At 47.9% G+C, this 26,852-nt stretch overlaps 1 protein-coding gene across 4 annotated transcripts in view; it reads left to right on the forward strand.

The window, feature by feature from the left end:
* The first annotated feature begins 1,918 nt into the window (after window positions 1-1,918).
* The window catches only part of MYH10 (myosin heavy chain 10), an 86,449-nt gene continuing 61,515 nt past the window's right edge, over window positions 1,919-26,852 (forward strand). For all 4 annotated transcript variants that reach the window (XM_033077072.1, XM_033077074.2, XM_033077073.1 and 1 more), the window contains exons 1-3: window positions 1,919-1,945; window positions 4,363-4,739; window positions 16,267-16,423. In XM_033077072.1, the coding sequence (XP_032932963.1) occupies window positions 4,395-4,739; window positions 16,267-16,423 (502 nt within the window). In that variant the 5' untranslated portion in view covers window positions 1,919-1,945; window positions 4,363-4,394. The remainder of the gene's footprint in view (window positions 1,946-4,362; window positions 4,740-16,266; window positions 16,424-26,852) is intronic.

Consider the following 26,852-nt stretch of genomic DNA (forward strand, 5'->3'; position numbering starts at 1 on the left):
TTGGCTGCCTTGAGGGATGATCACAACTGGTGATAATGCTGCTCCTGGTGCTGCTCCTTGTGCCTGTGATCTTCCCAAAGGGAGCAAAGAACTCAGCAGGCTTCTCTGTTGGAAAGTTCTGGCACTGCCAGGGAGCTGGTATTGCTCTGTGAACACTGGCTGAGCCTCTCATCTCAGGGAGCCCTGATGGCTGAGCCAGGAAAAAGTGTCAATCCTGGGACAAGCCTGTATTTAGGCAACCCAAAACCCACGTGTGGTTGCCTCACTCAGCTGCCTGGGGCTGCTCGGGGCAGTGGCCACCGAGCTGGGCTGCCCGGGAGTGGCACAGTCCTTGCACAGCGAAACGCAGGGGAGGAACCTGTTGAGCCTTTTGGCTTTCATCTGCCTGCGAGTTAACACCCTGATTTTTCGGAGAAACAGGACGTGCAAGACCTCCCAGTGCAATGGTAATTACGAGGGAGACTTTCAGAGAAAGGCGAGCGCCAGGAGCTGATTTGTGGCCCGGCCATGGGCTGGGGTGGCCCCGGCGATCCCCAGCTCCGTGCCAGGAGCCTGGCACCCCACGCTTTGTCTGACTGCCTCCTTTCGAACCCTGCAACCCGCCCAAAAGTGCTGGACTGTAATGGCAAGGTGTGACTTGAAACACTTAGGTAACAGAAAAGTCCTGCTTCCTAAGCACGGGGAAAACGAGAGACATCCCTGTCCCTACTCCTGTCCCCAGCCCTGCCCAGGATCTCCCAGATTCCAGCTCTGGCTCCCTCCTGCCACATCTCCCCGCTCGCAGGCAGGAGGATCTGACACAAATTTCTTTCACAAAACGCCTTTAATTCCGAGCCTCGCTCGCTCCGGGTGGGGCCGGCAGGAGCTGCAGCAGCCCCGGCGCTCTTCGGGCACGGGCTGTGCCCACCCTGCGGGCCTGGAGGCACCACGGGCGGGCGCCGGGAGGCTCGGGCAGGGACGGAACATGGGAAAGGCTCTGGCGAGGCCGGGAAAGGCCGGGCAGCCGGGGATCATTCCGTGATGAGCCCCGGAGCGCGGGGTCCAGCAGCTCCCCGAGGCATCCCCACCCCCCCCGGCAGCACCCCCAGAGCGCAGCGAGCCCGCGGGGCGCTCAGAGGCTCCGCAATCACCTCCTGCCCCCACTGCAGCTCCCGCATCCCCGCCTGCCCCGCGAGCGGCGCTGCCCGGCGGGCGAGGGCTCCCGAACGTGATGGTGGCTCGGGACGGCAAACCGGGAGCGGGACTGCGGCAGGGAGCCGAGGGGTTGCAGCGGCGGCACTGGGACACTGTCGGGACACCGCGTGTCTGCCACCGGCCGGGGAGTGACCCGGGGGCTGTCACCGAGGGCTGCGGCCGGGTCCGCAGGACGGGCCGCGTGGGAACCGGACTCGGGCTCTGCACAGCCCGCTCCGATCGCAGTCGCATTCCCGGTGGCGGTGCCGGGGACAGGGATAGGGATGGGAATGGGGACGGGGCGCGGGGGCGCGCGGGCGTGTGCGGGGGAGGCGCGCGCCCGCCGCTCGCTGCAGCACCGGGGACGCGCCCCCGCCGGCCGTGCTGCAGCGGGGGGCGGGGCCCGCCGTGACGGGCGTGGCATCCGCCCAATCAGAGCGGTGCTGCGGGGTGACGAGAGCCAATGGGTGCTTAGGGGGCGGGGCGCGACGCGGGGGCGGGCCGGCCCACGGCGTGCGGAGGTTGCTATGGCTGTGGCCGGAGAGCGGCCGCGGCACGGACCAATGGGAGCGGGCGGAGCTACTGACGGACGCGGCTCTCGACCAATGAGCGCGCGGCGCGCGGCGGCGGGGGCGGGCGGTGCGGCGGGGGGCGGCGGGGCCGGCGCGGCGCTAAAGGAGCGCGGCGGGCGCGGGGCGGAGCGGGCGCGGCGGAGCCGGCGGGCGGCGGGCGGCGGGCGGGCGGGCGGCGGCCGGCGGCCGGCGCTGCACAGGTGAGGCGGCGGGGCCGGCGGCGGCGCCGGGGCCCCGGGGGATGGGGGGCGGCTCGGCGGGGGCCCGCCCGCGGTGGGGGTGTGGCGGGGGCGGCGGGCCCGGCACACAAAGACCCCCTTGTTGGGCCGCCCGCCCGCGCCGCCTTCCCCCGCCGGTGCCGGCCGTAAGAGGAGGGGGCCGTTTTCGGCCATTTTCTGCCTTCCCCGCGGGCCCCGGGCGGGGGGCGCGGGGCTGCGGCCGCTCCGGGCGCCGCCGGGCCGAGCTGCGGCCGCCTCTTTGTCCTTCGGGCCCGGCGAGGGGCAGCGCGGCCGCGGGCGCGGGCGCTGCTCGGGCCGCCCGTGCCCCGGGGATGCCCTGCCCCGCCGTGCCCCCCGCCCCCCTTTTGTTCACAGCGGCTGTGGGGTATTTTTGGGATTTTTTTGCCTTTATTCGCACGTCGTCTGTTGGGAGTGCTGGATTCCTGCATGATAAATGTGCTCATTTGTGTGTTTCATTTGAATGCCATTGTTAGCGGAGGAGCCCTGGGTAGGGTGAGCTGGAGCTTGCTTTGCTTCTGCAGAGGGTCTTTTGTGATGGGCTTTGTGGGATGGGAAGCCCGAGTGGAAGAATGACCCTGAAAGTGCTTATGATCCACCGATGTTTAGGTTTATCCTCGGGAGCTGCTCTGAAGTCAGTTACACCATTCGTGTATGACTGGTGCATGCTCTCGTGTATGAATGCATTCATTTCAATGTTCACCCTTTAATTCCGCTGGGAAGCAATAATGGTTAATTTTGTCGTATGAGCTTTATTTGACCTTCAGGTCTTATTGCCTCTCGGTGTGTAAAAACGGAGTCCTGGCTGCCTTGGGCTGTGTCTCACCTTCCCAGCGAGCGCTCAGGACCTGGCACCGAGGGGCATTGGCACGCGAGGGTGGCACTGGTGTTCCAGGGCTTTGTTGGAGCTTGGGCAGGAATCTGGCACAGTGGGGACAGTCACCTTTCTCACTTGGGCTTCAAAGCTCCATTATTTAATCTGTGGGCTTCTCCAGCCAAATGTGGCATTCATTGACTAAACCTTCATTTTCCTGGAGGAGGAGTCCAGCTATCACTTAAGGTGTCCCCTCCGAGATTCCATCTTTGTTCATGGAAATTTTCTCTGAGAGGCTCTTCTAAAATACTTCCAATGTTGAGTCATCATATCTTGATTTGAATTAAGCCATCTGTGCTAAGGGATCTGCTCCTCGCACCTCTGAAGGGTTCGGTGACTTCAGGCTTGCTTTACACTAAAGTTGGACAATGTAACAAATCTCTCTGCCTCAGATGGAGACACAATTATCCTGTTTAATTATATGCTCTTCTCTGGAGGGTTGGGTTGCAGAACTTCCATCAGGGCACGTGCCATCCTAGGAAAGGTGACAAATGCAGTTTGGGAACCTCCCTGGCTTTGTTCCCAAGCTGACCTTTGGGTTACCTGCTGGAAGATGATTCCATGGCCAATGTGAGGTTCTTCAGTAGGGAAAACGTTGTGTGTTACAAACCAAGACGTTTAAAGTCCTGAGTACGAGGGGTCAGGCTTTACCTTGGCGCTCTCTTGGGCAGTTTCAGATGGATCTGCCAGCTCCAGGAATCCTGACTGTGATGGTAGGGGCCTCTGTTGGAGAGAGGCAGACAGGTAAAATGAGTGTGCATGGGCTCTTGTCAGTCAGTGTTTTTCTTTCTGCTTCAAATTACCCATGGAGCTGTTGGAAAATCCAGCACCATTCCTTGCAGTGTTTTGAGCCTTGAGGTAAACTTGAGATCTGGAGACATTTTTTGGAATATGGTGATGTCAGCACTCAGGACTGAGAACAGGAGCAGGCTGTAGAAATGCAAAGCTTTTCAGGAGCAAGGTTTAGCTGCCTTGAATGTCCCAAGTTCTTGTCTGTAGTTGAAAATCCACATTTTTAAAACTCATCCATGCTGCCCTCTGGTTTCTGCAACACAATCCACTGAGTGAATTTATGGGTTTGTATCTATCTGTATTTTTGTTTTCCACTGTTCCATCACCACTGAGTTTACTGCCAAGCTTCTGCTCTGTTTGCTCTTGTTTCTTATCTAATCCCAGCGCACAGGTGTGTGTTTTTCCTGCCTGCAGCTCTTGCTGTGGTGTCTCTCCCTTGCTGCTGCACAGCTGGACCCAGTCCCTGCTGGCTGTCCTGCACTGGCTTTGGGTGACACTTGGCAGGTCACTGCATGTTTGTGTGGCAGAGATGTGTGAGCAGGGGCTCAGTTGTGCAGCAGCTTCTCTGGGCTGGGAGCAATGCCTGATGCTGCTTCTCCCAGAGAAGACCTTGGTGATGGATCATTTAACTGCTGTGCCACAGCTGCAGTTGTGGCATGGATCAGGGTGAGTTTGGTGTGTAATGTGCTCCTTGCTTTTCCCTCTCTGCTGGCAGGTGACTGGGAGTGGACGCCTTCTCTTGCCGGGATGGCGCAGAGGTCGGGCCAGGAGGATCCGGAGCGCTACCTCTTCGTGGACAGGGCTGTCATCTACAACCCTGCCACCCAGGCCGACTGGACTGCCAAAAAACTGGTGTGGATCCCTTCGGAGCGCCATGGCTTCGAGGCAGCCAGCATCAAGGAGGAGAAAGGGGATGAGGTGTTGGTTGAACTGGCAGAGAATGGGAAGAAAGCGCTCGTCAATAAAGATGATGTTCAGAAGATGAATCCTCCCAAGTTCTCTAAAGTGGAAGACATGGCAGAATTAACCTGTTTAAATGAAGCCTCTGTATTGCATAATTTAAAGGATCGCTATTACTCTGGGCTCATCTATGTAAGTACTAATTATGGGACCCATTCTGGGTGTTAATTCAGCTGACCTTACCTGCTTCCCATCCCTGCTGTTAGAGTAGCTCTTGTCTTTGATTTTGGCAGCCTAAGTACTTTGTATCCCCAGCATTTACATTAGTCCAAAGTCATCTTCTGTGCTGTGTGCAGGTGAAGAACTCTGCCATAAAACAAATACTACGATTCAGTGAGCATCTTTCAACCACAGAATGTGAAAGGGGGGCTTTGCTGGTGCTGCTCCTTGGAGCACTTGCCTCCTACTGGACTGATCCAGTGAGCAGTAGCAAGTGGCGTCCTTGAGCTGAGGGAAGTGACAAACCCTCACTTTGCTGGATTGCTGTGTTTAACTGCTCGTGTGAATGAGCCCTTCTCTTGTTTTAACTTGCTGCATGCTAAAAATGGCAGTAAGAGGCTCTGCTGGTATTTAAAAGACGAAGTTTGAGAGTACTGGGAGTGCAAAATGTCTTTTTGGAGCTGAATATCAGCCTAGTGGCCAGGAAGAGATGTGTTCAAGTGCTTAAAATAAACCAATAAGATAAAGCTTTGTTTTTTTCCAGTGGTTTTGAAGCACTAATTGAACATCTGGCTTATCACCGTCTTGGTCTGGAGCTGGGAATCTCAGCGCCCTTGGTGCTGTGTCTGACCCTGCTCCTCCCCTGGGCTCTGTCCCAGGTCTGTGCCTGCAGTTGGGAGCAGCTCCTGCTCCCTTGGCAGACTGATTGCACAGTGACTTGTTGGGTCAGGGAGCCAGGAGCAGCTACAAGGAGACTTTCTGTCTCAAAAGACACTGGAACATCTGCTTAAATGCTTGATTCACTTTATAAACACTTAAAGCTGAAATCCATTTTATTTAGTCCTGAAAGTTGGCTCATTTTCCCCTCCATCTGGGGATTAGGGGGTACATTTTTAGCTTGACCCTTGATGATATTTGGACTTATTAAAAATCATATACAGCTACAAAGTAGTTTTTTTGTATTTGTGTCTTTGTCAGCTTCCTTTTCCAAGGCCTTACACCAAGGTGCTCATAGCAGAGCTGGATGAAAAATACTTCTGGAATTATTCCTGCATATGGAAACTAATTGGATAATTAATGGGAACTGGATTGAAAACTAAAAGTAAACAGGTTGATAGGTCAAAAGTTTTCAGTCTGTGTATCAATCCTAATTATGGCTGTTGGGAAATTCATTACCACTATTATAGCCCTGTTTCATTATGGAGGTTAAAAACCTGCAGGCCTTAAATGTCACAGCAAGCTGTAGTGCAGGGACTGCAGGCAGCAAACACAGCCTGCACCTGGGGGTGATGGCAGAACTGGCACTCTTGTGCACAGAGGCTCCAGGACAGGACAGTGTCACCCTGGGTGTCTGACCAACCTCACTTTGTGAGACTGGCTGCTCATGGATGTGGCGTTTGTGAGATCCTACAGGTGGCTGACCTTTGTTCTCTTCCCAAAAGGATTTATTCCTTCTCTTGAGCCAGACTGCAACGTGTTCCTTGGCTGTGTGCTGCTGCTATCACACAGGGGGATCAGGCATGTGGATTTTGTGACAGACCTCCTTGCCCTCAGCTGGGAGAACTTGGTTGGGGTTAAGAAACTCCAGGATTTGTTGGGTTTACTGGAGGCCTGAGTTACAGGGACATTGCTGGAGGATGCTGCTCTTCCCTAGAGCAGTGGTTCAGTGCAGCTGTAAGGATTGGCTGCTGGGCTGAAATGAAGCCTGGCTTACTTGGTGAAGGTGTGGAGAAGAGCAGTGGTGAGATGTGTCAAAGACTGGATGCTGCAGGGATTCACAGGCCAAAAAGACTTTGCAAGAGCTCCAGCTGTTGGGATTTTAGTGTTGGTGTCTCTGAGCATCCCTGAACTTCATGAATGTGGCACTGCTCTTGCTGCTGGCACAGCCCAGAGCCATTTAGGTGACAATTTAGCCAATTCCTGTTGAAGAAAATTTGCCTGGTGTAAGGAAAAGAGCCGAAGTGAACTGAGCTGAAGTGAGTTCTGATGTGGCCACACTGACAGGAGCTGGTTGAGGGTCTGTTTTGATTTCTGAATAGAACTCCCATAATAACCAAATGAAAATTGCTTATTTTGGTGTTGGTCTCAAGCAGTTGAGGTGCAGGAATTTGGTGTCCTGGAATTTGCCAACAGGCAGCACAGAGTGTTGCCTTTCTAGGAAGTGAAAGATGCTAGAATGTCAACTGGAGTAGACACATGTTTGCTTTCAATCCATAGAAAGGAAAGGAGCTGAGGGATTTGGCTGGTGGGTCCAGTCACCTGTCTGTGATCTCCCCGTCCAGATGACGCTGCTGCAGGAACAGGGAGGCTGACTAAAGCCAGAGTGACCTGGGCACTGATGCTCACTTCCAAGAGTTTCATGTAACATCCAAGTAGGGATGGCCAGCAGGTTCTGGAACTTGCAGCATCTCCAGTGGCTGCCAAGTGCCATGATCTCAGGCTCTGAGCATCACTGCTGAGCTGTGGGAGGGGAACACAAGTGGAGAACATGGAACATCATGTAAAGGCATGATGTCAGTGCTTGGTCCTGTCTTTCTGGGGTCTGGTCATGGCAGCACAGAACATGAAAAGGAACAGGACTTGAGCAAGAACTACTGGGAAGGGTGGTTGGAGTGTAAATTATGGTGATCCCAGTTTTGCTTTGGAGATGAATTAACTTTAATTTCTTGCTCCACTTTTAATGTCATCTATTCTGTTGGTTGCCACAAGGTTTATTTGGTGTGTAAGGGCTGGTTCTGTGAAGGTGCAGCCACCTACAGCAAGTAGTTTAGTTGTTTTTTCATTGCTTCTGCATTTGCTCGGAATTTTCACTCTCCTTTGTGTTTCATAGCTGAACTTCCCTAAATCCTGTGCTTTTCTACGGATATCAATGCTTCTTACATATCATTTGAGTCACTAATGCTCAAAATTGATCCTTCATATCCTGCTGGAATGGGTTTTGGTTCCTGTAAATGCTTGTGAATGTTGATTCTCCAGCTTCAAAACGGAGCTGTTGTGGCTGCCCTGCTTTGGAGTGGCCAGCTTTAATCCTGGCTTCTGGCTGCATTAGTGACATCTTTCAGCTGCAGATCAGGAGCTGGAGGTGGTTCACTGGGAGGGCACCCAGGAGGAATACCCACAGGCTTAGGAGGTCCTTTGAAGCTCTGGAATAAACATGATTTTGCTCAGACTGGTTTTATGGTGGTTCTTGAATATCCTCACGCCGTGACCTGAGTTCCAGGTGACTTTTTGGGGGTGTTGGTTTAAGGCAGGAGGAGTTCTCTCAGAGGTTTTGGGCCACTGAGGCCTGTCCTCTGGGTGAGGAAACATCTTTATTCTTAAAGACCTGCATGTAAAATGCCACTGTGGAGCATTCTAGATATCAGCCCTAGAGTTTGGTTTGTGCTCAAGCTGTGTTTGCAAAATATGATTTTGTGGGGGGGTGAAGTCCTTGAATCAGACAAATGAGGTGGAGAGATGAAATCCACTGGGAAGAGTGGCTAGTGAGGGTCCCTCAGCCCTGCATACTGCTTTTTCATTCCACACTTCAATCTTTGTCACAAGGTGTGATAGACAAGATTACTGCTCCAGTGATTTTCCCTTCATGGAGTTTGGGGATTTTCATGAACCCCCTCCAGACTTGTCATGTTAGTCCTTTTTTAAAATTTTTTTTTCACTTTAAGAGCAAGATGACTTTTTCTTTCTGAACTCAATTCACATTTTAACACAAACTATACCACTTTTAGAGCTGCAAAAAGCAAAGTGGCTCCTAATCACCCTAAAGAATGGTCCAATGCTTTGTTAAGCAGCATTCTGGTTGTAAGTTTTGTACTATTTTGAAGTCCTAAAACACCAGAGTGGATTGGATTGGAAGAGATCTTAAAGCTCATCTTGTTCCTGCCCCTGCCATGGAAGGGACACCTTCTTCCAGACCAGGTGTCTCAGAGGCCCCATCCAGCCAGATGGTTAAAAAAAATACGAACAGCACTTCTGTTGATGAAAATGCAGGTAATTGCATGGATCAGGAATGTAAATACCTCACTCCTACTTCCATGGTAAGCAGCTTGTTCTTGATATTGCAAACCCTGGCTGGAATAGGAATGAATAACTACTAACTGTTAATGCTTCTAAGTCTGGGCTAGGTGACACTTTAGCCAGCAATTTAAAGCTCCTTTGATGGCAAGAAAGACTCTTCAATCCCACTTTTAAAGTGTATTTTAAATTTAGAAACATCACCTTATGTACCTCTTGTGGACAGAAATATTCTGTCAAACCCAGTGGGTCTCTCATGACTGTACAGGTTTGCCACAAGGTTCTGATTTTGCAGGGAATCCAACACCTGCAGATGGCTGTGTTTTACTGGTCTGACTGGTGAGTGCAGGTGAACATCTGGACAGTTCTGGGATAAATGGCTCCTTTCCCACTCAGTGGGTCTGTAAACTTTTGAGTCTGAGCGCCTTTTCTAAGATGCTGTGGCAGGACTGGAAGTCTGTTGTGCAATCAGAAGTTCCCCTCCTGTACCCACTGCAGTAGGATGGGGTGAAGGAATTGCTTCCTCAAACATAGGGTTTAATTAAAAACCAGGGTATTCCAAATTCAGTGGGCTTTATAGTAATTTACTTTAAGAAACGTTGCTGTTGCCACCTCTGTTGTAGGCCCAGCTTTCCTGGAGGAAGGCTCTTGTCCACAGGTGGTTGTGTGGCTTTCTGGTACCCCCATAAATCATTGCAACTACTCCTTAACTGCTTCCTGACCTCATTCAGTCAGAAGGATTAAAATGAACAGAATTTCTCAAAGGCTTGACTCCATGCCAGTGTCCAGATGGCCTCTTGTGACTGGTGGGGGATGTTGGGGAGCCCCTGGGCTATGTTTGGGGGCTCAGGTAGGGAGTGGCAGGTGAGGCCAGGTACCCATGGTGTGTGCGCTGTGGGCAAAGTCAGGATTTGTTTTGCTGTTCCTCGAGGAAAGGTTCAGATTCAGCTTCAGAATCTCCCAAACTCCAGTGCACTGTGCATTATCTTCCCTGCCCACTCCCCCATGTTTTTTTAAGCCAAGACTTTTGAAAAAGCGTTGGAAGCTGTTTATGTGAGGCTTAGAGTTCCTGGAAGCCTCCTGCTGGTTCTGCTCTCCTGGCACAGGGCTGCTGGGTTTTCTTTCTCCAGTGAAGTAGAAAATGTGCTCACTATTGTGCAAGTAAAATACTGCAGCAGGTGTTTGTTGATAATTGCAAGTGTTACCTCTGTAATGGGTCTGCAGCCCTGTTATTTCATTTTTGAATGCACTTTCCATTTTCTTGGAATAGAAGAGGGAAGGAATGAGAGCTATGCCATAGTCCCCAGTTCCAGAGCCTGCTGTGGGTGGCAGCTCTTCCAGCCTGCACTCGAGGAGCTGGCTCTAAGCTGTTCCTTCTGTTAAGCTGCTGCCTCCTGTGAGGCCTGAGTGTAACCTAGAACAATCTGAGGTATTATATAAGCATTTGTGTTCTAATTGCTTTAATTTTCCTGCTGGTCCAGTTGGGAATGTTTAATGCTACTGAGTGTCAAAGATTGGTATTAAAAGAAACCTGCAAGAAATGGAGTTAGTCACTTAATTCTGTCTTTTTCCTACCACAAACCAGTCACTGGATCTAATACCCAGCATGTGGCACAAGAAATGCTGGGGTTCACATTGGTGGAACTGCTTTGACACAAGACCTTTTTTATTGTCTCAGATTTTTCAAAGGTTCACAAATGTGATCAAGTTGAGGGAACTCTGTGCAGGGTTAGAAGTGTCTGAGGGACTCCAAGAAGTGAATCGGGCAAACAGAGGTATGAGAAGGTGCTTGTTCTTGTCAAACTCTGTGCCTCTATTAAAAAGGGTGGATTAAGAGTGTAAAAAGGAGCAGCAATTTGCATTGTTCACTCCTGTCCAAGAGCTCAGGTGAGTGCCTTGTGCTGCAGGACACCCCTCCAGCCCTGTGCCTGTGTCAGAAGTGCTGGAAAGCTGTCTGTGGAGCAGTCAGGCTCTGACATGCAGCTCTCCAGGAGCCTTGTGGAAGGATATTAGCCCTCCTCTGGGCCTGCTGCAAGCTCAGCTCATGTTTTAGCTCTGAGCAGTTGCTGTGGCTGAGGCACTTGTGAGCCACGCTGTGACCCTGAGTGTGTCTGTGTGAGAGGAGGAGCTGGCAGGGCGGGGCACTGCTGGGCTGGGGGTGGGTTTCTCTCTGAACACATCACCTGCAGGCTGGGAATGTGGGAATTCAGCACTGCTGAGCCTCTGCTCAGCTCCAGCTGTGGACAGCATTCACAGACAAGTGTGAATTCACATCTATCATGTGGGCTGAGCTTTTCCATTTGTAGCTGGTGTATGTGTTGTGCTCCTTCCCTTTCTCATTTTCCTGAGCTGCCCTGAGTAAATCTGTGGCTGTCATCCCCCAGCCTCTCTGACCTGAGCTTCCTAGGCTGTTCCTTACCCCTGTTGAACACCCTTTGATTCCAATGTTTGATTCCAGTTCCCAGGGTACAGCTTCACCTTCACCCCCTCTGAGGCTGAAGAGCTACCTGCCTTTCTTTAAGGCTTGAATTGGATAATTTCAGGGAGAAAAGGTGTTCTGTGAGGAAAACCATGTCTAGCTCAGGGAACTCAGAGGGGCTTGGAGTGTGAAAGGTGAGTCTGTAACCTCAGGAAGTGAAACCAGGCAAAGAAAATGCTCTGTTGAAGCAATTTATCAATTGGATAGTGTGCTCCATTCCATTAGTTATGGGATACTGCTTAAAACATGTATTGCTTGCTGGGAATGGCTGGTTTCTGTTTCAGGTAATAATGAGAGCTGTCTAGATGCTTACTTCAGCTTAATTATTTATGTAGTAATAGAGTGAATCTGTCACTTTTTATATTTGAAGAATTGGAGATAAACGTTGAGCCTATGTTCTGGGGTGATGGAAACTGATTGTTACAAATGACCAAAGTGTACCTGCAGCTTGCAGGTGAACATCTGAACAGTTCTGGGATAAATGGCACCTTTCCCACTCAGTGGGTCTGTAAACTTTTGAGTCTGAGTGCCTTTTCTAAGATGCTCTGGCAGGACCAGAGCATTTAACGTGCATTCAAGTGATTCTTTAAAGAGGCTTTTCCATGGCATAGCAGAAGAGACCAACCCAAGAGCCACAACAGCTTGTTCCTGGCTTCAGGAACTGCTAATCCAAGGCATAGCACCAGGCTTTCTACCCTGAACTCCTCCATGTGTATATGCACAGGGGTGGACTCATGTGGTTTTAGGGGAAGACAGGCCATGAAAGCCACATTCCAGATGAGGAGCCTGAACTCCCAAGTGTTTTCCCCTGGGAATAACTCACCCTGCTTGCCAGTTCACTCACACCCACCTCCCTCCCAGGATGGAGGGATGCAATGGAGTTTGAAACAGGCAGTGCCAGGATCCTCAACTCTGTAGGTTGGGACAGCTTACCAGAACCCACATTACTACATGATAAACTACTGGATACAGGCTGGAAGCATCTGGAAACCTTCAAACTGCACTTTTAGTGTCCTGAAGGGGAGCTTGTATAACCAACCTCTCTGTCAGAGCTCTCTTTTACTGCTTGTGCCTGGAGCCCTGCCTGGAGAGTGCATTCCAGGGTGTCCTATGGCTGTGGGTTGATGCTGTCTGTTCCTGGCTAAAGCAGGAATGTGTTCAAACAGCTGATCCATCAGCTCAAGGTGAATCAGCATCTTTGCTTGCCTTTCAATTCTTGGTGTGCACATCCACCTGTGTCAGCTGAAAAATGGATGAAGGCTGGCTCTCCATCCAGACTGGGCTGTTACTGGAGCTCACAGTGCTGATCCCAGCTCTCATTCCCACCTGACAATTCCATCAGAGTACTGCAGGATAGAGTTCATTAAGTGGGGTGTCTATTTGTTAAGCAGATGTGTATGTATTCCTGCTAATTCCTCCTGTGGCTGCTCACCAAGAAGCTTTTTTGAGGGGTTTTAAACAATCTCTACTTTCCATGTGTTTGGTTTCCATGCACAAAGCCCTTTCTTGCTTTTTTAGGCTCAGTGATGCACTGTGAGACTTGCAGTTATAAAACAGCTGTGAGAGATTTTGGTACCATTTGCCTCCCTCCCAATTAAATTTGGCTCATTAAAAGCATCCTTTCTGTGTTTCTCTGCCTGCCAAGCCATGAAGACAGCCCACCAATATGTTCATATATTGCTTTCTGCAATAGATGACAGTCAGGAAATCGGGAAAATTCAGTTCCATCTTCCTATGAATAAATTAAGGCTGTGCAGGGTGGTGCTGGTTTGAAAAAGGTCTCGTTTTGGAATTCTGCAGGGAAGCAGCAGGAGAGTGACCTTGGTAACATATTCAGGAAAATCAAGGTGTTGGAGTTCAAGGTGCTGCATGCAAAGAGCTGTCATGGTACAGAGGGAATGGTCTGTGACAAAAGCCTCTCCTTTAAATTTAGTTTCAAGTAAATCAACCCCAACACTGGCAAGATGTAGAATTTTGTGCTTCATAACTTCTAATGTGGCCCCATTCAATATAGAACTTCTTCAATTAACCCTTTTCAGTTGCCCAGGATATTTGTTGGCATTCTCTTGGTTGTGTTGGGCTTTGCTTATTCTGGTCCTCCGAGGTTCACAGGTTCGTCCAACCACTGCTTCTGGAGATAGCCTGTAAAGGCTTCAGGTTAGGAGTTATCAGTAGAGATTTGAAGTATTGTTAAACTTGTTTTTCCAGGTAATTAATTCTTTAAGTAGCTGAAATAGTAACATTTACCCCATTTCTGTGCTGGGGAAATAAACTGAAGATGCCAAAGCAACTGGGGGGAGGAGAGAAGGATCATCTTCAAAGAACTGTTTTATCCCAATACTTAATTTTTTTTTTTTAAATTATTTACCAGATCAATTTATTTATGTCTGGGGAAGGGCAGTGATTCTGGGGAAAAAACAACAGCTTTCCTTTGGGAACATAAAACGCCAAAACAAAGCCAAAGTTTTGGATGCACTTACAGAGAAATGGAGGTGTTGCTGCTGAAAGAGGGTCACCAATGTAGGTGGGTTTTGCAGTAATTCCCTTACAGCTTACCCAGCCTCTGGTTATGAAGTTCTGTCCTTGCTCAGGTCAGGAACAGCAGCCCAGGGAGGGAAATTGCAAATCTCTGAAGCTGAGAGGAGAAAAGCAGAGCAAGGCTCAGAGTGCTGCTGGGTGAGTGTGCAGAGTGCTCACAGAGGGCTGAGCCCTGCTGGCCTCAGCACCTTCTGTGCCATGGCACTGCTCAGAGCTGTGCTGGGACAGCTCTGGGGTGGACTCTGCCTCTAGGAATTGCTGTCCCAGGCCCAGCTCTCCCCTGCAGTTGGCAGTAACCAGCTCTCTCCCGAGCTGTGGGAGCACAGGGGAGATGTGGCTCTGTGGTTCTGTGCTGGGCTTGGCAAACATGTTCTTTCTTCTGGTTACCCTCATTTGAAGCCTGATTTGAAGCCAGGCTTGTGGCAGTTCTCAGAGCCTCCACGTCACTGATGGTGGTGACAGATGGATGTGGGTGACCTCAGCTGAGCACAGGGAAGGTGCCTGGGAAGGGGTGTCCCTGTTCAGCAGTTAATTGGCTCCTTGGATAGTGGTACCAAGCTGTTAAAATAACTGTCCTGCCTTCCCTCCCTTCCAGTCTCACCAGTGGCCATGAATGAGTCTGGGCAGGGAACTGCTGCTGTTCGCAGCCAGTTCTGTTTGCATTTGTCTGCAGGAGTGTCCAGGTCAGTCAGTGAGGGCAGGAGCACTGATGCTGGCAAGAGGGACAGTGGCAGGAAAGGAGGCTGGGCAGGAGCTGCTCACTTGCCCACAGTCCCATGTTATGTTGAGTTAATGACTGATAAGTTGTTCTTTATGCTTGGGTCAGTTGCCCTGATAAGATCTGTTTCCTTTCTCTTGAGAAATAAATACCTTGTTTAGGTGGTAAGGCCCTGTAGTTATCATGCAGCAGATCTGACCAAAGCAGAGGGAGCATTTTTCTGCAAGGACATAAGATGTCCCTATGTCAGGATATCTGGCTTCAAACCAAGTTCTTTTTCTTTGCTGATGGTGCTCCTGGACTCAATTCAGAGAACACCTTCTGCCTGTCTTTCCAAAAGCTGGTGGAGGTGTAGAAAGAACAGGGTGGCACCTTTTCCTCCAAATAAAATCTTTCATACTTATAAAAGGAAAAAAGAAGGCAGATTGGGACTGTCAACTACTGTGTTCATAGCAGTGTAGCAGAAATACTTTTAAAGTGGACAAATGTTATATCCTGAGTGAGCTGCTTACTACTCTGGGCTCTCTGTTAATGCTTTCTGCTTATTCTCCCCGTTCTTTTTCTCAACCTGCAAGGGTAAGAAATGTGGTTTTCCTGACATTCATAAAAATACTTTCTATTTCTGCCAAACCTGGTCTCTCTTTCTCACTTGCTGAGCTGGTAGAGATGGGAATTTCAGTAGTGACCAAAAGGAACATACTGTCCAAGCATGTGAGGAGATAGCAGTGAATGGAGAGATTCTGTTTTCTTAAAAGCAGTCAGTTGTGGCTGCTGCTGAAAGGACTGGAGCCAAGCAGATTCCTTGGATAGGGAACACCCTGGGAGAGCTGTGCTGTGTGCAGGGAGCAGTGTGTGAGCTCAGCCTCTGATCCTGAGCCAGACCAGGCTCATCTGTCCCTCCCTCATAACCAAGTGTCCATGGCTGCCTGTGCTCCTTCTTCTGCCAAGGCTGTTCCTGTCATAACTGCCTTGGGACAACTGCTGGGGAGCAGGGATGGCGCTCAGGAGGAGCCTGTGGTACAGGGATCACAGGGAAATGCAGCCCCCTGGGCATTGCTTCAGTGGGGGCTCAACCCTGGGACACTTGAGGCATTTTGGCTAAACAGAAAAGTCTCAGTGAAATCAGCAATGCACAATTGGAGCTGGCTCCTTGATGTTCTGGTAGTGGAGTGTCAGCTCTGAAAGGAGAGCGTGAAACATCTGCAGGGCCAGCAGGGCTGGGACAGGGGAGGGAATGACCCTTCTGGGATTGAAAAGGGATGAGCAGGAAAGACAGACAGATGGACAGTTATGAAACAATAACAGGATAGCAGAAATAATGGTGGTTTGAAATAGGCTCTTCCCTCAGCTAGATTATGTGCCAGAGCAATGGATATTATCAGTTCCTTCAAAATGAAAATAACTTGGAATACACATTTTACTGTTGAACTTCAAAAGGTGTCCATAAAGCTGGAACTTGGCAAACGGAAGAGAGATTTAAATGTCTGTGGGAAAGAGATCAGATACTCCTCTTCAAATTTACCTACGCTTATTATCTTTAAATTACTTTTTATGCAGGTAATTAAAGAGCCTTTTAAGAGAACTAGAAACCAATAATTTGAATATAGCATGCACTTTGAGTTGCTCTACAAAAAGCACCTCAATTTTGTTTTAAGATAAATATTATAGAACCTGTGAAAAGGCTTTCTCTTCTTTATGACTTTATTTCAATACTGTTTACTAACAGAAATGTTTGTTATTTTTTCTTTTTCCAGACCTATTCAGGGCTGTTCTGTGTAGTCATAAATCCTTACAAGAACCTCCCAATTTATTCAGAGAACATTATTGAGATGTACAGAGGGAAGAAGCGCCACGAGATGCCACCGCACATTTACGCCATATCCGAGTCTGCCTACAGGTGCATGCTGCAAGGTAAGGAGCAGACATTGGGATTTAACAGCTACCTGGCCACTCCTCAGTGTGCCTGCAGCTTGGGCTTTTCTTATCCAGCTGTGTGGAATGAGAATTTTAAAGAGGTGGGAGAGAAATGTGTTTGCTGAGGCACAGCAGCAAAGTGACACCAGCACGGCTGTGCCAGGCCATTGGTGCTCTGGAAGCTGTGTCAGAAATACTTTGTTCCTAAAAAAAAAAAAAAAAAGAAAGAGCTAAGTTGGATGTCAAAAGATGTTGTGCACTGGCTGTGGATGAAGGAAGAGTAGAAGAGTGAGATTCAAAAGGCAGTGCTATAAACATGTTGGCGTTTTGGCAGCTGACAAATAATCTGAGGTGACAATAGAACAATGGTGTGTTTGAGTTGAAAAAGAGGTCAGGGAAATACTTAACCTGGAGGAATTTTTTTTTTTTCCTCCTAATTGATGTATGTCTGTAGTAGAATAGAGTGTGTTTATGGCGGGCTCAAGGTTTGATTTTGGCTTTAAGGCTGTGCTGGACAAACATGAGAACTGAATCTGACGTGCTACGAATTTGCTGAAATGAGCTGTTGAACTTGCACAGTTGCATTTCTGACACAGTATTTGGGAAGCATAGCTCATTCTATTCAATATTGGCTCATATTTAGGGGGCTGTTAAAGATGTGGGGACAGCAGCATGTTGTATCCAGACAGGTGTGTGGAACCAAGAGCCAGGTGTGCACACCTTGCTGTGGGTTGTGCTGAGCTGAGGATGGACTGGAAGGAGGGGAAAAGCTGGCTGACCTACTTCACACAAACTGAGGGAAAGCTCTTTCTGCTACCAGGTTCACCAACCACTTAAATGTTAACTTCTTTTTTAGACATTTGATATCCTTAAATACATCGCACAAGTCTTTGTTTCTTGAATTGTGACTTTGTCTTTAGGCTGCTTAATAATCAACTAAAGGTTGCTGAGTGTCCTTTCACCTCAGGAGAACTGTGCCAGCAGTGTGGGGTGATGCAGGGACAGGCAGCAAACTGGGGCCACCAAGAGTTGTTCTGCTTTCCCAGTGGATATTTGGGGCTCTGTTTTCATATGAAAGAAACTCTGACTTCTTGACCAGAACTACAGCCTCTAACAGCCCAGGTCAGAGGACCCCTAATAAGTAAGTCCCTGTGGTCCATGTGGACTAATAACAGAGCAAACTTTAAGATTTATTTTAAGGAGTTTATTGTAGCAGTCTCAAGTGGATTGTGATTAAGTGCTTCCCAATCTAAAAGCACCTCTTGAAATGATCTCAAGAATACACTGAAATGTTCTTGAGACAAATGTCCTCTAATAAAGTAAGTCAATGTCAGCAGTTACCACACTCTCGGTGCTCCATATATTTGCTCACATACCCTGCTGGTACAGATTTGTGTCTCTGGAGATCTTGCTACATGGACATATGTTACTATTTTTGGAAGATGGAATAAAAAAATGCAGGTGGTGGTGTATGTTTGGTTACAGTCCTCTTTTCTTTCCTTCTGATGCATGGAGGTTTCTATTTTGTATCAAATCTCTCTGCTTGCTTTCTTTTGGGTTTTGATAGTCTGAGTTCTCATTTGAACAAATGAAGGCATAACTTGGAATAAGAATAGATGAAACCCGTGCAATGGGATCCATTATTTAGGGAATAACTTGTTTCAGGGTAACTAAATCTGTGTTTCTGTGTTCCCTTCACCTGTATGGAGCCACTCCCTGGTTATTTTAGGAAGCCTTTGGAGGAGTTGATGAATTTCCCATTGATGGTTTGTCTGCACAGCTCCATGGCAGGGATAAATAAAAACTCCAGGACAGGCATTAGTGCTGGTGAGGGTGAGCAGTGAGTGTTTGTGTCAGGTGGAGTGGGGAGCTCTGGCACTGACCCTGCCACTTCTGTGCTTCCAGGGCCTTGGGGAGCAGAGACACACTGCAGGGAACTGACTTTGTCTCCATAGAAATAAAACTTGCAATTACAACAACCAAGGTTTTGTAGTCGTTGAGCACCAAATAATATTTGTCTTAACAGTAGCAGATTATTACATTATTCCATTTGTTTTCTGGTTATCAGTGGAACCACAAGGTCAGCTACTGAGTGTGCCCAGGGTTTGGTGAGGATAGGCTTTCCCTATCAAGTATTTAACACAATGTGCAAAATGTCTTTAATCTTCTAACTCTGCCTTGTGCTTTAGCTGGCATTCAGTCTTTAATGAAACAGAAAATACGTGTCAGAAAGTTTTGGGTGGTAGAAATATGTATCTAACCAAGAACTAGCTGGGTTAATCAAAATGCTTCAGGTTAATCATCAGAGGTCTCTGCATACATTTATTTGCAGCAGAATCCTTGGCCAGGATGCTTTTGCTGATAAGTTACTGACACATACTTATAAAAGTGTTGTTCTGCAGTTCCTGTCTGTCTCTGTGCACGTAGCTGCTGTGGGAGATAGAGCTGGGATGGCAGAGGGCTGGGGAGAGGAGTTTTTCCAGTATTATTGCAAGTCATGCTTCTGCTGTTACAGCATATCCATAGGTTTCTTTTGATATGAATGACTGCTGTGTTTCCAGTATTTGACGTCTGAAGTTTAATTATTAGGATTCAAACCTGAAATTGAAACCATAGGAATGCAATTCCTTTGGAGAATATGACCTTCCCCTAATAGAAATATCCTGGCCACTAATTTAGATTAATGAAGGTGGTTGGCTGGATTTTCCTGGCCTGTTCAGTGGTATTTTGTGCAGCATAATCATGTTTACTTTCCTTGCAGCTAATCACAAACTACTCATTTCCAGGTGTTTGTGAGCTGTTTACTGTGATTAACAGGATAGCTGGACCTGAGCTGTGACTCTGAGCAACCTGATTTCTTAAACCACAATTTTTCTGTGCTGAGAATTGGGCAGAGTGAGTAAAGTGTTACTCAGTTTCTTAGTGGTTTCATGCCTGTAATTCAGAGCGTGGATAGTCACAGCTCAGCTTCCAGTTTCTGCTTTGCTGAGGTTTTGTATGTTTAATACTTGTGCTTAAATAAGAAAATGGAGATTTTTATTTAGATTATGAAATGACTTTCTAGTCAGCAGAACTGGTGCATGTGCATCTCCATAGTTATTCCTTGTCTTAAACATTGCTGGAACACTCTGAATTTTCTTAAACTGGGGGTACAGACAGATCCCTGCAGTACTCCATGTGTGCTGTGGTGAGAAAAGTCTGTGTGGAAGCACTGCTGACTGCCAACCATCAAACCCTGCTCTGTTCTTGGCCCTCTGAAGAATTTCCTGTTTGGGGCGACCTCCTGCCCCTCTGGCTGCCCAGGTCAGCCCTCCCTGTGCCCTCTGGGGAGGGAAGAATGGGCTGGGAATGTGGGTCAGTGCTTGGCAAACACAGAGGGCAGAGGGTAGGGGAAGAGCTCTGACACACACAACAGCTCTGAGCACCCAGTCTGGGGGGAACAGATTCCCCAGGGACACAGGATGACTTCTGGGAGCTGCCACAAGAGAGGGAGGTGCAGAATTATGCTCTGTGGCTGAGTGTTGCAGATGGATGGGTCAGTGGTGGGGCAGCTGGGAGGCAACAGGGATTTGGGGCCAGTTCTGCAGGGAAAAGCAGAGCTCAGGCAGTGCTGGATCTGCTGCCTTTGCTATAGCAGTTGCATTAAAGATGAAGTTGGAGGTACTCTTGTTTGAGACAAGCAAGACTTGGCTGCATTCTAGCTATGCCAGGCAGGATTTCTCTTCAGGAAAAGACTCATTACCCAGTGCCTGACCGCAGAAGATAATAACCTGCAATTCAGCTTTCCAGACTGGATTTCCCCTCTCTTTCCCCCAGTAATTATTTTTCAAAGTGCTGTGGTAGTAGGGTGTTACTTCACAGGTGGTTTAGTGGATTTCTCCTGCACTTTCCCTTCATTTCCCTGAGGAGAAGGTGAAGCAGGGAGTACCCATATCCCAGGGGTGATGGAGTGAAAAGAAGCCCAGCAGTGGGGTAGGGCTGGGGCTGGCCCCACAGAGCATTGCTGGACAGCTGACATGATCATAAGGAATTGCTGTCCTAATCCCTGTGACCATGTTGACCTTAATTCTGTTTGGTTATACAATTTGCAAGCCTTGTTACTGTTCTTCAGTCCTGCTAAAAGTTATGGGCCATAAAAATTTGCCACAGACTAGGATTTTCTTTATGAAAACAAATTTTCTAGGGCTAGTAAGTCTGTGACAGTATTTTACCAGCAAAGGAGACTTGATTGTGCAAAAGCAGCACTCATAAATTTTTCTCTAGTGCTTTTTCCACAGCTAACTTTCTCTTTTCCCTCTTCCCTTCCAATTTTCCCACTGGATTTCTAGAGGAAGTATGACTTTGTTTTATTGTTCCTCTTTATTCAGTGACGCACAAGTGCTTCGGAAGAAATATTTAAGAAAAGCTTGTTGACTTTTTGTTGCTAAAGCCCAGCTTGCCTATTAATATTACTCTTGTATAATTATGCTTAGTGTCTCCTTTTTATCCTGTTTCCCTGAGGACATCTTGATGAGCACCAAATTAGCACTGATATTTTAGGCCTGCCTTTAATCCTGTTGCAGAGAAGGTTTATCGGAAACAGCGTAAGACGGGAAGAGAGCACTTGGTGTTGGAGAAGCCAGAACTGCCTACAGGTGCAATACTTCTCTCTTAAAAACACCTTATTGATCTATATTTGTAGTTAATCTTGATTGAAGTCCTCCCTTGGGGGCATATCCACCCCCAGATACGGAAGAAAAGAATTGAAACTAAAATAAGACAATTTTTTTCTTTTAAAGGTCTATTAAATCTTCAAATGGAAGAGGGAAAAATTGTTCTGAGACTGAAAAACTTGGGAGTGATGGTTGGTGTTCTCTGTTGTGAAGAGCAGATGGAACCTGATCAATGTGCCATTAGTGTTCTTGGTATTTTCATTACATCTGGACTTCCCAGAAGGGTCCCCAAGGCCTTTTAACGAGTTACCAAGTGCAGGATGATGATCCCAGCAGAACTGGCTGCTTGGTAAATGTCATGTGAAGGATTTATAGATCCCTTTATGGTTTCATTGAGAATTCTGGGGTTTCACTTGGTCCATTCAGGCAGGTGTGGAATATAAATACCCAGGTGACAATACCATTAACATCCAGATTGCTTGTACACCTCCAGGAGTGTCACATGCAGTGTCTTCATGGCTGAGTGCCGGCAAAGAGAAGCAAGAAACAAAGTAGAAAAAACTGAAATCTGTCATGCTGAAACAGTTTCCTGCCTCATTATTTTTGAATTTGAAGTAAAATGATAAATACTTCTGTCAGCTGAACTTGTTTTGCAGTATTTCAACTCCTTCCCCTCACTTTAGTATTCCATCTCTTGATATTAAACCTGTGTGATTTGGGGGCTGGGAGTTGTCAGGATTGAAATTATTGCACCTTGCTTGGCCAACTGTGAGTGGCATCAGTAGCAAGTACTTACTGAGAAAGCTCAGTTGAACTTACACAATTTAGTTTAAGAAACTGCATTTAAAACTTTTTTTATTGTTGGAAAAGTTTTAGTTCTTTACTGACCTTTGTCCTTCTCTGTGTCAAAATGTGACTGGATCCCTGTTTATTGTTCAGCCTCAAGGTAGGGCACTTAATTAGGAATGATGTTTACAGTGAACAGCTCTTCTCTCAAGGCTTAATTGCTTAGAAGTTGACATCTCTTTTTATGTCATTTCAGTAACTTTCTTGTATTTACAAATGAGCTAGGACAATTGTTACACAAGAAATTTTGAGTTTCTTCGGTGCGTTGGCTTTCTTCCCACTTCAGAAGTGAAATGCTGCAATAGATGAACCACTTCCATGGGCTTTTTTGGTTGATATTCTGGGCAACCAGAGATTACTTTAATTTTAAAACTTGCTATGCAAGCTGACCTTATAATTGAATTGTGACTGTGCCTACAGACAGGAATTCAAGACTAAGTGCATCCAACTTGGGAAATCGTTCACGAGATGAATCATTTTGTGCAATTACTCAGTCAGCACTTGCTCCTGCACTGAAGCTTTAGTTTAAATTAAACTCCTTTTATTTGTAGGTAGTTGTGAAATGGATAATTTGCTCCTGCTTGGCTCAAGCCTGGAGATGACAGGCACAAGCAGTAATGCCTTGATGTAACAAAACCTTCAATGTGTTCTAATCTCAAGAGCAGCGTGAGAGCCGGGCCGGGCGCTGCGTGCTGTGCACAAAGCTGGGTTTTGTCAGTCCTGCCTGCATTCCTCTGGGCTGCTGAACGCAGAGTGCAGCTATGCCATCACTGCCACTGCCAGCACTTGCTCCTTTTTCCTCCCCCTTCCTCCTGACTTAAATTTCTTTGTTGTCCTTTGGCAAGGAAGCAACAAGCAGCAGAGCAGGGTTTATCCCTTAGTGAGTGAGGAGAGGTGAGGGCTGCTGGTGTCCTGCTTCTTTCTTTGACCCCAGGCTCACATCAGCAGCACAATTGCCAATTCATATCTTGGTGTATCTCCAACCTTCTTTCACTTGGCCAGGCTTGATGCTCTCAGGTACTTGGCTGCTCAGGAATTGCTGGCAGACTTTGTGAGCCTTCCTCAAGGACTCAGAGTTGCAAGGTGTAGTGCATCTGTTTCAGAGAACAAGGTGAATGAAAGCTCATGTCTTTCTGATCACCCTGGGGCATTCAAATTCATCCTGTTCTAGGGCTTTTACAAAGTGGTGGTAAAGCCATCAGGTGGTGTGGAAAAGGAAAATGCAGAAGATAAAGTGATAATAAAAGGTGTCTCCCTCTTTATGTATATCTGCTGTGAAGTTACTCAGGGAAGTTCTTGTTGAAAATTTGAGGAAATAGCAGGAAATCATTCTCTGAAGGGTTAGTACATAGAAGATGCTGAAGACAGAAAATCTGCAAGAACCAAATCCTCAATCTCAGAGATGGAATAGCTGATGGACTGTGCTGCACAAAAACATTTGGCACAAAAACATTTGGCAGCAGAGCAGCCAGATGTGAGCTACTGGTGCCATCTCTGAGGGTCCTGCTCAAAATCTGGAGACCACTGTACTCATGATCAATTTTCCAAAAGGAATTTACTAACAATCCTAACCAAAGGGGGGTTGTAAGCATTGTGAGGGAAGGCCTTCATATGGGCAAACAACTGGTTAAAGATTGACCAATCTTGCCCATTGTTTTTTGATTGTTATGGTTTGGGAGTTGCTGCTGCAAACCCTGGAACCTGCATTCCTCTGTCTGTGCTTTTTGTGCATAAACATCTCGGGAAAGATGGATTCCCTTGCTAATGGTGGTGCTGCTGCTGCTTGAGCAGGAGCTGAAGGGGTGAAGGGTCTGTGGACATCTAAATGCAGCTGTCAGGTAGAGAGGGGTGGGTGGAAAAGGGATCCATCTAGGAAACATTTTTACAACAGACTTGACACATTTTCTTTCTGCTTTCATAATACATATAATCAATCTATAATAGTATAATCTTTTTATAATATATAGACTTAGAGTACATCCCAAGCACAAACACAGGTGAGACCCCACCTGCAGAGCTGCCTCCAGCTCAGGGACCCAGCACAGGAAGGATGTGGAGCTGCTGGAGCCAGGCCAGAGGAGGCACTAGGATGATGCTGTGAGACCTGGAGTTACTCAGATTGGAGAAGAAAAGGCTCTGGGGAGACCTTAAAGCCCTTCCAGTGCCTAAATGGGCTCCAAGAGTGCTGGAGAGGGACAAGGGCTGGAGGGACAGGACACAGGGAATGGCTTCAGACTGACACAGGGCAGGGCTGGATGGGATATTGGGCAGGAATTGTTCCCTGGCAGGGTGGGCAGGCCCTGGATCCCTGACAGTGCCCAAGGCCAGGCTGATCACTGGGGCTTGGAGCAGCCTGGGACAGGGGAAGGTGTCCCTGCCATGGCAGGGTTGGGAGTGGATGATCTCTAAAGTCCTGCTAACCCAAACCATTCTGTGATTTAATTTGCACTTTGTACAGCTCTGGGCTGCCCTGCTTTGGGCAAAGAGGAAATGGAACAGGAGACATTGAAAGAACAACCAGAATGAGCAAAACTGTTCAGTAAGGAAATGACAATTCAGGTCAGATGTAATAGAAGACTAAATCTGAAGTGGCACAGGGACTAGTGAGCCTCCTCCACCCATCTCTTCCTCTGCAGGAAGAGTCATTACTTGAAATTTGCAGATAAAATGTTCAAAACAGCAAAAAGAAGCAATTTTTTAAAACAGTAAAGCTAAACTGTCATAGTCTGTGCCTCAGCATACAGTTAAGGCTTAAAGCCTGTGTGAGGAATACATGGATCAGGAAACTGCAGGAGGGTTTGACGGCTGCCGTGAAGGTACATGGCTGGCCTTGCTTTGTGGGATGGTGTGTGAGGATCTGTGCCCTGTGTGTGGCTGAGCACACACCAGCCCGTGCCCCTGCTGTGTCACTGTTGTCACACTTGCCATCTCTCCAAACTCCTGGGGTTCAGACGTGATCAAGCCTTGGGAAAGAGGTCCCTGGGGAGAAAGTTCCAGCCCGTTTTGTTAAGTGGTTTGTGCTTGAGTGTTTGTTTGGAAAGAAGAGCAAAAGTTAAATGAGTGAGCTTACATGGCAGATCTTACAGCTGAAGGGCCTCCTTGGATCATTGTCTCAGAGGACAGTGTAATCTTTGTCTAAACAATATTATTCTATGTGGGAAGTACAACAACTTAAGCAGGATTGATGGAGAATGGAAACCACTGCCGTCCTGAGTGCTCTGTGGTCCAAATAAACATTGTCCAGCCTGTGGCTTGCCAACTCCTACTAATCTTAGGCTACTGCTAAGCAGAATGCAAATAAGAGCTGAAATGTAAGTGTGGGGATGACCTGTGTGGATTTTCATTTCTCCTGGAGCCATAAACCAGGGAGGCAGAGATGTGCTCTGTGTGTAGCTCCATGGGAGCTCCCAGGGAGCAGGGCCTGGGCAGTCAGGGGGGTTTTTCCCTCTGGATTGTCACTGCCCTGCAGCTGAGCTGAGGAAACCCTCCCGTGTGCCCCAGCCCCTGGCTGGGCACTGAGCTGGGCCAGGAGCTGTGCCCAGCCCTGCGTTGGCACTGTGGGCATCAGGAGCACCTGCACAGCCCAGGGAGTTTCCCCAGGTTTTGTCCAGCTGCAGCTGCCTTGTGTGCTCTGCTCACCTCCTAAATCACAGCAATCCCCTGTTTGGAAAGGCTGAATAAATCAGCCCAGACCTGCTGGAATTTGTTAGGGGAGCAGCACAAACTGCTGTTCACAAACATAGCAACTCTGTTGTAATTTCGAAATTAAATCCACTAAAGCTTCTCTTAATGATCGTTAATAAAGGGAGTGAAGGACTGATAGAGCTAAACTGTGTTTAAGGTTCTTCCAATTGAATTAGGGCTCCAAAGTAAAATGAAATTCCAGCTCTCCCTAGTGTGGTGGAGAAGCTGCCCCCAGTAGCTCGCAGTGGGCAGGACAGAGTCCTGTTTGTTTTGTCCTCTTGTGCTGACTCAGCCCTGGCTGGCACTGCTGAGCACGTCACAGTTTTCTCCTCAGGAATTTGGGGAATTTCAAGCTAATGTTGCAAATGCCTCACTCGTGATTTCTAAAATAGTCTCAATTCACAGCTTGGCTGAGTCCTCCCAGGCTGGGGCTGTGCTGGGTGAGGGAATAATGAGTGTGGTCACCTCTGTGCTGCAGACATGTAAAAAATCCCTGGATGCAGTGCTGTGGGTCTCTGTAACAAGTGGCAGGGTGAGCCATGACTGGGCTTTGGGTGACCTCTGCTATGTATCACTGCTAATTATTAACTTCATCCACTCAGCCAGCAGCAAACCTGGAGTGTGGCTGCTGTGATTTATCTCAAATGTTCAGAGGAAGGGATAAAACCACTTTTTTTTACCGTTTAAATAAAAGCTGTTGTTATTTTAACTTCACAAACAGCAGGAACACCTAGAGTGTTTGCATCAATGCTCCACCCCACAGTGAAGAGATGTTTTATTGACCCTTCCCTACAGACCTGGAGCTCTCCTGCAGTAAGAGGCAGGAGTGAGATGCTGCTTTGTTAAAGGGGTTTGTGGCAGCTGGAGCTGACAGTTCTCAGGCAGGCAGAGGAAAGGCAGGAGCCATGGCTGTGTCTGTCGTGTATCAGGCTGGCTGGGAAACGCCAGGTGAACACCCAGAGCTGGCAGCTGCTGAGTGATTTAAAGCAGCACTGTTGGATTTGCCTTTGAAGTTGGACTACAGGAAGAGGGTTGATGTAATTCTCCATGGAGTGGTGTCTGAGCTTCGGTGTTCTGAGAGAAAAGTGTCTGAGCACTGATGAAGCAAACCTGATAAATATTTATATTCTTAGACTTAAAACCACTGGATGCCCACATGGAGTAGGCTGGACCTGAATTTGATCTTTCCTCTGGAAATTAATGTTACACCTTTTAGGACAAAGAGTGAGAATTTCTGCAAGTTT

The sequence above is a fragment of the Catharus ustulatus genome, chromosome 20 (genome assembly GCF_009819885.2).
Source record: "Catharus ustulatus isolate bCatUst1 chromosome 20, bCatUst1.pri.v2, whole genome shotgun sequence".
NCBI lineage: Eukaryota > Metazoa > Chordata > Aves > Passeriformes > Turdidae > Catharus > Catharus ustulatus.